We start from the raw sequence: 13,767 nt of genomic DNA on the forward strand, positions 1-13,767 counted from the left end.
TCAAGAGCCCCAGTGCTCGGTGGGGAGGGCACAGCTGCAGGGCTCCGCGTGGCAGCGTTGCCAAGTGTACCCAGAACAGCCGAGCGGCAGCCTGGGGCCCCAGCACCGGGCACCCTTGCCCACTTTTCCTACCCCACAGGGGAAACAAAGCCCAGTGACGCATTGAGTAACCTCAATGTGCCGCCCTCGATCCCGACTGTCCTGAGGTAAAGCCACCTCGTCTGCCCGTGCCAGCACAGGTCCCCAGAGGGGACGCAGAAAGTGGCCGTCCCAGTGCTCCTCCTTGTCTGCAGCACCTCTGTCCAGCCTCCTGTTGAGTTGGGAGCCTCCACATGGGATGACTGGGCACCCACACACAGGCGCTCCCATGCACCGGCGTGCACTCACACGTGTGTCCACCACATAGGTTCTGTTCCTCCCAACACACCCCAGATGATGCTTCCCATGGGCAGGCAGGTGCCCTGGTCCTTTGTGGCCAAGAGTTCGCCATGGGAGGGGACTCAACCCGTCTCCTGGGGTTGAGTGAGGGGCCGCCCCACCCTGTGGCCATCTCAAACCACGAATGATGTCCACAGACTCGGACCCAGGTGACATGCACCTCCTCTCCTGAAGCCTACAAGGTGCTGGGCAGAAAACCTAACCGTTTCCTCTGGCTCTCCTCCCACCAACCTGCCAAATGCTCACTACTGCCCATCAACGTACTGAAGAGCAGCTGCGTGCCTGACTCGCCCAGCATCCTTCCGTGCTCAGGGCGGAGCCGCTGCTTCGGGCGTGAACTAGGGTCCATCGCCCGCTGGTGAGGACAGTGGGAGAGGGACCAGCGGCAGCGAGATACGGCGCCCGCAGCACCACACTGTCCACTCGCCTCCTGCAGGTCCCCTGGGCACAGTGCCCTGCACCACCACCCTGTCCACTCTTCTGTCGCCAACGAGTCACGGAGTGCCCCAGGGCAGTGGTGACAGCAGCCGGCCTGGAGTGGGGGCTCCTGATGGGACAGGGCAGGGGTGTGGGGGCCTCACGCACCCTCCAAGAATGGGGTACTGGCTGCGTGTGGGTGGGAACAAGGCAGCCTCTCCTTGATGGCCTCTGGGGAGGGCACGGGCAAGGGTCCCCACCGCCCACTGCTGCAGGGTCTGAGGCTTGGCCGCCCAGACACTTCAGTCAAGACCTTCCAGCTCTACAGTCGTCCCTGAACACGTGCGCACCCCTCAGCCATGCTCCGCGGTTCCCACCCTCCCTCATGCCCACCAGCGCCCTCCGCTTTCTGGCCGCTCTCAGTAGACGACAACCCCGCAGGCAGGCAGGCGTCGGGTGAGCTGGACTCCTGTGTGCACAGGGGCGGCCAGCCACCTGCTTGCCTGCCCTGGCGCCTCCTCCCTCTCCGGGCGCTGCGACCTCGCCACCGGCAGTGTCCCAGCTGCGGAGCTGGAGCAAGGGGCCCGGGCAGCGCGCGCTTCCGGGGTGGCGGAGCAAACACCGCAAGCCAGACAAGCCTGGGGAGATGCGGCCCTCACGCCGGAGCGGCTTTTCCGGGCAGAGCTCCTGCTCCTGAGAAGGGGGCGGGAGGAAACCCCAGAAAAGCAGCCGACGGCACACGGCCCTCCCTCAGGAGGCATTCCTTCTGGAGCCTTCCAACCTAGAGGGCGCAAACCAGCAAAGAAACGACTGCTGGGGGCTGGGTGGGGACCGCAACCCACCGACAGGGACGTGCCCCTCGGGAACAAACGAGGCCCAGGCGTGCGGGAGTCCTGATCTGCCCACACCCAGCGCCCAGACACTGGCGTCCTGCAGCCCCACGCGCCCGCGCCCGCAAGGAAGACACACACACGCGGGGTCCATGGTTCACAACTTTAATAGAATATTCTAACTATTCTGTACAAATTGAAAACACTGTATTCAGTTACAAATGTATTGTTAAGTAAGGCTGAGCACTCTACAGCCTGGCCACAGCCTGAACTCCCCGGGCCAGAGGTCACACACTCAAAACCCACACGCTACCAAGGATAGGTCGCTGGGAATCCAGGGCTTTTAAAACAAAATGAGCATGGGGCCAAGAAATGGGAGCACGAGAAAGCAAGACGTGTCGCTACGGAAGAAAGCCGTGCTGCCCGGCCGGAGCCCCTCCCTGTGAAGCCTGGCAAACTGGGGCTCTGCCCACAGCCCCAGCCCCACCCCCAAGGCCAAGTATGGTCCGTGTGTCCTGAGGGAGCAGCAGCTTCCGCGGGGTCTGCAGCCTGACCAGCACCTCCGGCTCAGGGCACCGGGTGTCTGGTCCCCACAGGGTCTCAGAAACTTGAACGACAAGCGACAGTGCACGCCCCCAAGCCGTCACCAGCGTGAAAGATAAAATAAATACGAGATGAACCACAAAAGCTGAAACCTCAGGGTCAGTCCTGAGGAAAATAAAACTAAAGAAAGAGCAGTGTGAGAAGGGCGCCTACCCACGCTGGCGCTGCCGGAACTGGAGACAGTGTGTGGGCGTCTGCAAACAAAACAAATCCTGTCTGATGGAGGGAGGGGTGAACGAGTTCTAGATGCCCTGGAACCACACCCCTGGACGTGTGCCACTGGCGTCCAGTGATCCCCCAATGCGAGCTGCAGGGCCCTCCCCAAGGCAGGGCTGGGTGAGTCCACTGAGCTGTGCCCGAGGCCGTAGAGGGTGCTGGAATTAAACCTCCTATCTCTGAAATGCATCTGAGCTGCCACTGTACAGGTTAAGCAAAATAATAAAGTAAAAGGAGAAGTTAAAGTGAAAATCATGCACTTGAAAACAAGTTAGGCAGGAGCAGTGTCCACGCGGGCGCCTCACTGCTGCTTGCACTCCGAGGGCTGGCTGGGCTCCTTCTGTCAACGAGAAAAAACAAGACTGTAGAGAACCCGGCAACCCGTCAGCAGGCGTCTCCATCCAACAACAAAAACAGACTCAATACTTCACTCGTTCTTACTAAAACACTGGTCGCTAACATACACTTTGAAAATAGTACAAAAAAATAAGCTAACCTCCCAGAAACAAGGGCACAGTGGGGCTGCCTTTTCTTGTTTAAAGACATCCTAACTGTCAGAAGGAGGATCTCAGGGTGAGGGGAGGTCCTTCAGTGGCACAGAGTAATTAAACAGAGCAGTGCCCCGTCCCCAGCTGGAAGGCCCCTGCTCTGGGGCAGCATGGATGGACCAGGCTTCAGGGCCCTGCCTGGAGCACACCTGCCAAGAGCAGGCCTCAGAGCTCCGCTTACTGACGGGGACACGGCCATGACAGTGGATGAGGGGCCTCTAAGAGCTCCACAGACAGAGCCCAACCCTCCCAGGAGCCCCACAGCGGGCACGTGAGCCTTCCAGCAGAGGGGAGGGGGAGACCGCTCCCCGGAGCAGACTCACTGACTATAACCTAGTGGAGAACAGCTCACAGCGTTTCAGCCTGTGCAGCAACCCCATGTATTCTGTGTGGAGACCACAAGAGCCTCAGAGGCAGACCACGATTTTACTAACACTTCCAAGCCGCTGATTTACGCAACAGGAACCCGTGATTCCCGGCGGGAAGATGACAAACTACTCTGAATCTAACCTGGCATGTCCACAGAGTCTAAGAAAAACCGGCACCACGCAGCGTGAAAGAAACATCTGGGAAAACACAAGCTGCGCTGAGGACTCACCAGCCGGGCCACCAGCCTGCAGGAACCCACTCGCGGGGCAGAGAGACTGCGGGTAAAGGCTGCACAGAGTCGGAACAACGAGCCCCGCACGCACAACTGCACGAGCGCAGGGCCCAGGGGGACGCTCGCCCCAGGCCTGGCCCCGGGGCCACCCAGCACTGGGCTAACAGCATCTCATCACACACTCCTCAGGAATACCACCAGGAGCCTGGGCCCAGAGCGAGCACCCCGACGAGAAGTTCTACTTGAAAGAGACCTAATTCAAATTGTCATCTCAAAGAGGGCCTGGAGGCAGCCCAGACACGTGGCCACGGGGCTCAGAGGCTGGTGCCAGACTCACTGGGTGTGCAGAGGTGCTCCGGGCCAGGGCAGCAGCATGCAGCCGTCTATGGACAAGGGGAGACGCGTGTCTCCAGGATGGAGAGCTGAGGCTGAGGGGGTGGAACCGTGTGGGGCGTCGTGGGCTGGGCTGGGAGGCCCAGGCAGGAGGCTTGGGACCGGGAAGTGGCACCACGTCCCTCCAGGTGAATGGACACAGCGGACAGACAATGCCGTGTCCCATGGAATAGCATGCAACTCAGCGTGCCGGCTCCGGGGCCACACCTTCTCTACCACGAGCACGCATCACCAACTGTTCGCCTCGGGGGCTGCAGCCGCTGGAGGGAACTGGTTGTCCCAAGGCCAGGACGGGTGGTGGGGGTGGCAGTGGGGGAGGCGGAGGGGAGCTCACCAGGCGGGGGAGCGGGGCCACCTGTGGCACGCTGCCTCCCAAACACCAAGCACAGCCCCACCCCGGGCCAGTGTCCACATGGACGCAACTTCCAGGCTGGAGCACTGACACAGCCCTGCAGTCCCGCAAGTGAACTCTGTCAACAAGACACCGGGATCCGGCCTGTGAGGGCCAACACGATCTGCAGGAACCCCTGCCCTCACATCACGAGCTGTCAGAAGCCCAGTCATCAAGGGACGAGACAGTCAACCCCCTGCCAGCCGGGGGCGATTAGCAGAAAGGTCTTCACAGACAGCAACTGCCCAAGAGGCCCAGGATAAGGCCCCCCCCGACCCGCCCCAGCCTCAGCGCTGGTAGCCCAGTCCTGGGAGCAGCCTCCTCCACAGGGGCTCTGGACCAGGAGACAGACGCCCCGCCTCCCCGGCTGGGGGCGGGGAGCAGGGGGCCTCGGACCCAACAGCCGACGACACCCCTTAGACAACATGGGCAGCAGGGGCCAAGAGCAAGGAGACAGGACCTGACGCAACTGCTCTGACGCTCAGACGGGGCCCAGGGTGGCTGTGCCCTGCCAGTCTCTGCAGCCGCCGTCCGCCCGCCTGCCTTGGTTTTCTAAGGAAGCCAGCCCGCCCGAGTGCAGGGAGGGGACGCAGACAGACACCCGCCCCCGCTCGGAGGTGCAGACACAGCTCTGCTCTTCCGGGAGCCCCCTCATCAGCGCAGTCTGGAGAGCCCTGCTCCCGCCTAGATGCCAACACTGCCACCCCGGCTTCACACAGGTCTCCTGTTCGCACCTCCCTCCCTTTCCCACAGGAGCCAACAACGGCGTCCGTGGGGGGGACTCCTGACACAGGCAGAGCCACGAGGAGGGGACCCCCCAGGGGACAGGGCGGACGGCCTCAGTCTGGAGCCAGTTCTCTTACTCGAGCCGCACACACCTCGCAACCTCTGCAGCACTCACCAACGCCCACGGGACGCTGGCGCCAGCAGCTCCCGAGACAGCACGCAGTGGCACATGAAAGCCCACCCTTTGCTCCCTGCCGGTCTGCACGACACCTGAGCTTAAGAAGCATGAGCGAGAGACAGACACACGTTGAGGGGAGCAGGCTGGCCCTGCGGGAGCCCGGGCACTCTGGTCCCAGACCCTTGTTCTGTCCTCTTACTTGGGGTGGGGGGGGCAGCCCCACTGTCAACAGAGATGCCACACCAGGGACATCACCACAGCCTGGCTGGCCACAACAAACACTGCGCTTGGTCGGCAGGAACCCGACGTGGTTTCTGTCGGCTGGTTTTCAAGGTGCACACGGCAGACCCCTGCCCTCAGAGAGCCCTGTCCAGCCCCGCACGTGCCGAGCATCCCTGGACACGCTACCAGTCACAACGTGGCATTGTTACAGACACAGACCACAAGTTTGGAAGATATGAGTGAATGGAATTCCACCTTACCTAGAAACGCACGAATGATTAACAGACAAAAATTACACCTAAATGGGGAAAAAAATGGAAAGGAACCATCAGCATAAGAAAAAAATGAAATGCACAAAATCAAACACGAGGAAAGAGCCACAGTTTCTCACGGCACAAAAGGGCTGCAAGACACCAACCCTGAGACGGGAAACCTCTCTCAGACCTGCACCTGTAATACCCAGACAGCCTCTCTGCGGAACTGGCCTCTGTCCGTGGCAGACCGACTTGAGAGTCCTCTGAGGAGAAGCACCAAGGGACAGCAGCATCCCATCACGGCCCCAGAGGCCAGACTGGACCCCTCAGCCTGGTTGACAGCAGACCCTCACACCACGGGCCCGCGGTCCCTTCTCGCCCGCTCCCAATGAACAAAACACACTGAAGCCCTCACGAAGGGTTAGTGCGGGCTGCCCCCTCCTTCTGTGGTCACCAGGCGAGGCTGCTCTTCTAGAAGGCCCACACGTGAGAGAGGACAGGAGGCCTGGCCCCGAGGAGAAGCAGCAGACGCCGACGGGAGAGACGACAGGGCAGGAGGGGTGGGCAGCCTCAGCACCGCGGGGGACGGGCGGCAGGCGGGCCCTCTGCCTCTGGCCTGGAATCGCACTGTGAACGTGTGCCTCAGGCCCCCAAGGGCCGCAGGACAGCCAGGCACATACACCTGGGCACGGGCAGGACACGGCTCCTCACCTGACGGCAAAGGGCAAGGCACTCGGGGCCCTGGCATGTACGGTTCCACCGTAAAAGGGACTGGCTGGCTTAGAAAAGAGGAATGTGTCCATGCCCATGCCCAGAGCAGTACCTACACGGGACGCTGAGGTGATAAACGCACTCACACCCTCCCCCAGAAGGAAGCACCCCTGGGAGCGTGCACTCGCAGACACAGCTGGTGCCACAGAGCGCTCAGACCCGGCTACATACGGCCAGCCTCGGGCCCGAGCAGGGGAAACAAACAACAACGTCGACTCAGAGACAGGGTCCACAGCACCGATTACAGCTGGGCTTCTGACGGACTGTGACACCCTCGGTCCACAGAGGCAGGTGAGCCATAAATCTCACGTGAGCACACAAGAGTAGTTCTCAAGACAGCTTTAGAACAGCGCTGAAACAGTTCTGCATTTAAAATACGTGTCAGTGGCAAGCTCTTGATGTGAGCTCGTCTGAGACGGTGGGTTAGACCTCACTTCCGTGTGAGATCACTGGGCTGCCACTCAGCCTCACCCGTTGTCTCTTTGTTGGTTTTTGCAAAGCTTCCGAGTTTATTTCACATTATCTAAGCTACTGCAATGTATCTCCTCACTAGTCTCGGTCCAGTTACAGCTGTAAAATTATGCCTGCTGCTCCTTTATTCTAGTCGCCAAGACAAACCAAGCTCCATCTCTGTACCTTTTCCAAAAACAAACACACAACAAAAAGGGTTATCCATGCTGCCAACGACGTCATGAAGACAAGGAACGGAAAGCTGCCCTCCCGAGTGAGTTTACATAGAGAAGACACAGGCTGAGTAAGAGCTGGAGGCCAGTTAACACTCAGATTATTTATCAGGTATCTAAACAGCTCGTCATCCGAGTATATTTCTGGTACAATTCTAACTTTTCTAATTAGAGAATGACAGGCACATGTTCATAACAGCCCGGCTCAAAGCTAGAAATGTGTTTTAAAAGCTCAGAAGTGTAGCAGACACAGGTGCAGGAATTCCCGACAACTCACCTTGGGGTTAATTTCAGCATCATCGTCATCTTCTGCTTCCTCGTCACCTTCTAACTCCTGCATCAAAAGGAGGGAGAACGAGTTGAACAGACAAGGCTACTCTGATTCACAAGGAAATCGGCTACACTCATTACCACCCACACTCGACCAAATCCCTCCTTCGGACACTTTTCTCACAGATGACGCTGAAGTAAACACACTGCTGAACAAGTGGACTTTGTTTGTTAAACGGTTATTTTCTAAGATGCGCTTTCAAAGCCAACTGCAGGGTCCAGCTCGCCACTGCCACCCATCCGCCACGTCTGAGAGAGTGTTCGCCAGGGTTGAGGGCCTCCGGGGAAGGCCCCCACAAGACGAGTGCATCGTGGCTGTTAGACCCCACGGCCCATCACTCAGGAGAGAGGGCCGAGGACCGCCTCAGGGGGGGGACGTCTCACGCGAGCCAGGTCTTACCTCCTCTTCCCCTTCCTCACCTTCTTCAAACTGAAAAGGAAGGAAAGAGGTTTTTACGTTTTTATAAAACGCAGCGGCAACCCGGTCCACATACAGCCCCTGCCCCGTGTTCACCGTGGTCAGGCTTGAAGAGAGTGGGCTGTGGTCTGGCCTCTGAGCAGAAGCCAGCTTCCTGCTGGGTCCTGCCATGTTCGAGGGACACCAGGTATCTGAAAACCGCCCTAAACAAAGACTACAGGTGGGGGTGGGGCACAGAAGGAGCCGGTCAGCTTCACCCACGTCCAACCGGGAAATAGGCCGATCTAAGCAAACCAGCCGCATGGTTTTATTGCACACAAGATGCTCAGTGTCATTCTACATCTCAGACAAGGGGAGATTGTTAATCTGTATCTAGGAATGTAATAAAACCTGGTGTTTAAAGTCCGCTGCAAGAAATACGCCAGGAGAAACGCCAACAGTGTAGTGGAAAGAACGTCTGGATCCAACCCCTCGTGTGTCCAAGATATTGCTGGTCAGGCTCCCAGCCGAGTCCCAAATATCAGGCTGCTCCCAGAAGCAAACAAAGCGACATGAACCTCAATCCTATCAACAAGGCACCTGCAGGTGGAGCTGGCTTTCTCTCACGACCTTTCTTCCTGGAGCCCCCCTCCCATAGTCCTCAGCAACAGCTCAAAGGCACTCAGCAGAGCCCCCTGGCCCGAGCAGCAGCGGGGTGGGGACGTCGCGCACTCCTTCCTAACCTGTGTCCCGAGCAGCCTCTGCCAGTGCTGGGTGGCCCGTGAGACTCCCGCTGCAGCATCCAGGTCCCAAGGGAACCAGCCTTGCACAGGCTCACGTGCTGGTTTCCTGAGGCTCCACGGGCACCGTTTCACCCTGGACCGTCCTCTGAGAGCTCTGTGTGGGCACCTCAAATTCTGGCAGAGCCAAGGCTCCGAGCAAGGTGACCACGCGAGCGTGGAAGACAAAACCCAAACACCTGCGTGCACACCACCCGATACGACACCCAGCCCCGTGCTGCTCCGAGCTGCGCTGACACTGGGGCCCGCACACCTGTCCCCACACCGCTGTGCTTCCTCGGTCAGGAGCTGGAAGAGTAGCTGGAGTGGTTACATCAGCCCCAGCGCAGACACCGGAACCTGCAGAACTGGGGCTCCAGGCCTATAGGCTGAGTGAGCCCCTGGACCACACCGTGAGCCTGTGGTGTGTGGCTGAAGGTATTAGGAGTGATTACAGACACAGATGTCGCCAGGACTCGCTGCCCTGACTGTGAGCGAATAAACACACGCGCTGCAGAATTAGGTGTTTACAACGGTGGGCACGTGACCATCAGAAGCCCTGTGGGCCCCTCGGGCACCGGGGGTTTCCAGTGTGCAGCCACTAGACCTTTCTTGGCCACGTTAGATAACTCCAGTCCCCTGGCTCCTCAGTGGCCGCATCTCACACCGTCCAGCATCGTGTACTGCCAGCCCTGCCGCAGTCGACAGAGTGCAGGACGGCGCCCTCACTGGAGAAGGTGCTACTGGATGGCCTCAGTCCAGAATCCATACAACCAGCGCTTCCTAAAGTTTGAGCGACGATCCCCAGATACGCCATGCTGCGTGTGTCCGTGTTCCTGGATTCCTGAGGGTGGGCAGACTGCACCTGAGAAGCCCACTAGTCTCTTAAGACGATGCAGCCACACACCTGGGCTGACCCACGCTCGCCGCTCCGAGGACTGCAGCACAACGGAGGGTGCTGAGCAGCGCAGACGCCTGGCTTCTGCCGCTCGGCCAGAAGCCCCCACAGACCTCACCAGAAAGGAAACCCCAGAGTGCTCAACACAAGGGAGTAACATCAACGGAACCACTCCCAGTAACACGCTACAGGGCAAAACTTCCTCTCCACACAGCAAGAAGGCTGGCGGCACCCCGGGCCGTGGTCACGACGGAGAACGGTCTTGGGTGACGGCTCAGGGACAGCTGGCCAGGCAGGCTCAGGGGCCCCACTCCCAAACTCTGACTGTGAGAGGCTAGCTCCTCCAAGGCGAAGGGAAGGGGCTGGCCCAGGGGGCTGTCTTCCTGTGGAGTGTGGGTTCTCTCTCTGGAGTCAATATGCCACATGCCAGCATGACTCGGCTCTGTCGCCACATGGCGCTGAATGACAGTCCCTACGTCTGGAGGTCACCCCAGCCACACACCTCACACGCAGCAGTGAGCCCGTGGGTCGTCAGAGGGCACCCTGAAAGGCGTCACTGCACCTTGGTGCTCTGCTCCAAGACACCTCGGCCACGCCTTCTCCCCAGGCTCCAGAGCGTGCCGCCCGCCGCACGGGCCCCCCAGGCCACCCCCGCCCCCCGGGCCACCTACGTTGTCGTCATCCTCGATGGCCTCCCCCGTGAAGTAGAGCACGGCACGCGGCACGATCCGCTCACGGAAGAAGTGTCCGATCTCAAAGTCGGAGGCTAACGTGAACTCGGAGTCTTCATCCTGGGAGGGGAAGCTCAGTGCTTACCTGTTTCCACAGGGTAAATGTCACTTTCTCTCACCCAGACCCCACCCCACTGCCTGGGACCTGGCTTAAAGGCGCCCAGCGCTGGCGCTGCCATACTGCAGGAGAGGCAGTTAAGTGCTGGGCACAGGTTGCAGGACACGCCTGCCCCTGACGCCCACCTGCAGAGCACGCGCCTGTCGCACACCACGGTGCAACAGACACAGGTTCACCCCTGGTTTTTAGGGGAGCAGGAACGGGTTAAAAAGGAAGCAGCGCACGACTCGGGAAAGGGCCTTAACAGAATAGACTCTTGACAACGCAAATCTTACCAGTGATTCTCCATCCCCTGATGCTAGAAAAAAAGAAAACATCTGATTACACAGATGACCAAACCTTTCTAAAGCCCACGCGGGACGCTAGGCTGACAGATAAGCAACATGGTGCCCCAGAAATCGCCAAAGCGGGATGCCCCCCAGCTGCTCCTCCCACCGCAGACTGCAGCTGCCCAGGGCCTCCCAGCCCCTCCCAGGCCCAGCTGGAGACGGCCCCTTTCGGAAGAGAGCTCGCGGCGGGCTGGGGCGTCACCAGCCGCAGCGGGGCCGACTGTGGGGCTCGATAAGTCTGCGCCTCAGGCGGCGCTTCAGCTCGCGGACTCCGTGTGATGAGTCAGCAGAAAACAGGGAGCTCGAAGCCCCTTGACACCCTCACGGCACTGAGGCGCTGCACCTCAGCTAGGCTGGGGCTCTACTTCTGCTTGTTTGCAAAAGAGAAGGGGGGACAGTGCTGACCGTCCCTCCCAGGATGACTCCCGGTGGGCGGGGTGCCAGCATTGACGATGGTGGTGGCAGCACCCCACACCCCGCACTGAAGCTGAGCCAGAGCCTCCAGTGCCAAACGCCAGGACAGCCCATCACAGAGCCGAGCACGACAGAGGAGTGGGCCCGAACCCATGCCCAGCAGGGCCCAGTGATGTTCACGTGGTGAGTGAGTCTCCTCTGCTGGGCACACACTGTCCCCTATCTTCCCGGCACCCCACTGCCGTGAGGTCTATCCCTGTGGAGCCAGCCCAGCGAGGGGCACTTGCCTTCTGGGCCCCGGTGGAGTGTGAGCCCCACCCCCAGGGTGGCCCCCCAACCTCATGTGCAAGCGAGATGCAGGTTCTGGGACTCTGGCCTTGGGGGCAGCAATCACAAGGGCTTGCTCACCGACTTTTGGACCAGTTTTGAGGACTAACACTAAGGGGGCGTTGGACTAGCAATGCTAAGCTTCCTCCATCTGAAGAATCGTGTTCTTAATTTTGATGTTTTCCTCGGCCGCCCCAGCATCCTTCCCCAGTCACCCTCTACCCACTGTGACACAGCACATCACCTGATGTGTGACTCAAAACAGCGACACGCCCTAACCTCCCCCACGCCAGACAGGCAGTTCCGCGACTGATACACTTCAGACCTGTGCAGCCACAACACGAGGCAGGAGAAGGGGACGGCAGAGGGTGAAATTGGCCAGCATCACCGACTCGATGCACATGACTCTGAGCAAGCTCCGGGAGATAGTGGAGGACAGGGATGCCTGGCGTGCTGCGGTCCATGGGGTTGAAAAGAGTTGGACACGACTGACCGACTGAACCACACAACACAGTTTCTGAACCAGCTACGCTCCCCGCAAATCCTCAAGTCCACTTAATTCCATCTTAATTGCTATTGATTATCCGGAAGTCCAAGAGACTCAATGAATTTAGGGTTCAAAGCCCCTCTTCTTCACAGTGAGTTCACACAAGAAACCTCCAACATTCCCAGGCGAGGCTCAGAAAGGGATCTTTCCAAACAAGGAAATCTAAGAATCAGGTTTACAGCTGATCTTATCCCCTAAACTGACACAACCTGGGACCTTTCAGGCTCAAAAACAAACCAAGACAACAGCCACAACAGTGAAAAACAAGGGACTGAATGGGGATGGGCAGCCTGACACGCGGCTCAGGGTCAGAGCCCAGTGACGGCACTGGGCGACCTCCACAAACAGCCCGGAGGGCCGCCGTCTCCCGACGCAGGGCTGCCGTCCCCGCAGCGGCTTCGGGGAACATACAGCGTCCTCCCTGCACATCCGTATTTGAGAGCTGCCAGCAGGTCTGGCTGCTGAATTCTCGGGAGTAGGAAGTCACGGGAAATACCTGTGCTCGCAGCCCTCCGAGTCCCGTTTCGGGTTTGGCGTTGGGGGAGGGGAGCAGAGGCTGCTGCCCAGCCCTGACTCTGCCCGAAGCCCACGTTTGTCACAACACACAACGCCCAACCGCCTCGTGCTCCACACCGAGAAAACCACGCCCCACTCAGAGAGAGGTGGGTGGACGGCCTGCAAGCTGTGCGCATGTGAGAGCAGCCCCGCGGCCCCCTCCCCGGGGCTGAGGGCTGCCTGGGGGCTTCCTGCTGGGACAGGCAGCCTGGACCCACCAGGACAGCCGCAGCTGGCAGGGCAACCCACAGCACTGTGCCCGGCAGAGGGCCGGGACCGGACACGCCGACGGTCAGCGCCACTCCGCGGCACCCACGCCGGAGCCGCAGCGCGCCCGCTCACCGCTCGGCGGGCTGAAGAAGTTGAAGAAGGAGTCGTTGGGGACTTGCTTGCTGATTGTCCTCACGGTGCCTCGGCCCTTATGTTTCTGCTTCTTCTTGATGGTTTTGACGGTTACGTTCTTTCCTTTCTTCCAGTCAATGGTACACCTGCATGGGTAAGACCGTGGTCACCGTGTGCCCGGCAGGCAGGCCACAGCTCGGTGTGTCACCGGACACTTGACGTAAGCACCTGCGAGCGGGCCCTAGGCCGTCCTCGAGGCGGCGGAGGCCCTGGGCGCAGGCGGGCCCAAGCCGCCCCACGGACACTCTGTAGGGTCCCGCCAGGTCCTTCCCATGACCACGCCTGGTCAGCAGCTTGTCACTGCTGCCCCTTTACAGAACCCACAGCGCACAGGAAGCCCCCCACTCAGGCACTCAAGGTCTCAAGGAAACTAAGTAAGTGGGACTAGCTGGGGAAAGCACACCGGCCACTGCAAACACCGATGGCTGATGAAGGACGTCTGGCCTCCAGGAGTGCTGCGCGGGCCTCGGTGGGGCTGACCTCTGAGTCACCCTGGCTGATAGAGAAGTGTGCGGAGAGGAAGGCTCCTCACTCGGTGGCCTGGGCCTGGGCAACACTCTTTCTAAAGCATTCTGACCATCCGAGTCCAGCAGCATTTCAATCAAGCTCTGTATACTCACTTACACAGAGAAATTCGTCAGGGTGAGTCCTTGGTTCAGCCAGTAATGG

The 13,767-nt window shown here is 59.7% G+C and overlaps 1 protein-coding gene across 2 annotated transcripts in view; it reads right to left on the minus strand.

Moving 5' to 3' along the window:
- Positions 1-1,836: 1,836 nt before the first annotated feature.
- The window catches only part of NAP1L4 (nucleosome assembly protein 1 like 4), a 48,330-nt gene continuing 36,399 nt past the window's right edge, over positions 1,837-13,767 (minus strand). Inside the window, exons 9-15 of one of the 2 annotated variants that reach the window (XM_055415255.2) lie at positions 13,039-13,184; positions 10,800-10,822; positions 10,347-10,466; positions 8,002-8,031; positions 7,549-7,605; positions 5,824-5,861; positions 1,837-2,844 (exon numbers count right to left, since the gene is read on the minus strand). In XM_055415255.2, the coding sequence (XP_055271230.2) occupies positions 5,856-5,861; positions 7,549-7,605; positions 8,002-8,031; positions 10,347-10,466; positions 10,800-10,822; positions 13,039-13,184 (382 nt within the window). In that variant the 3' untranslated portion in view covers positions 1,837-2,844; positions 5,824-5,855. The remainder of the gene's footprint in view (positions 2,845-5,823; positions 5,862-7,548; positions 7,606-8,001; positions 8,032-10,346; positions 10,467-10,799; positions 10,823-13,038; positions 13,185-13,767) is intronic. The other variant, XM_055415256.2, reaches the window with a different exon arrangement.

This window comes from Moschus berezovskii, chromosome 25 (assembly GCF_049115385.1).
Source record: "Moschus berezovskii isolate FMDL1 chromosome 25, NW_MosBer_1.0, whole genome shotgun sequence".
Taxonomy (NCBI): Eukaryota; Metazoa; Chordata; class Mammalia; order Artiodactyla; family Moschidae; genus Moschus; species Moschus berezovskii.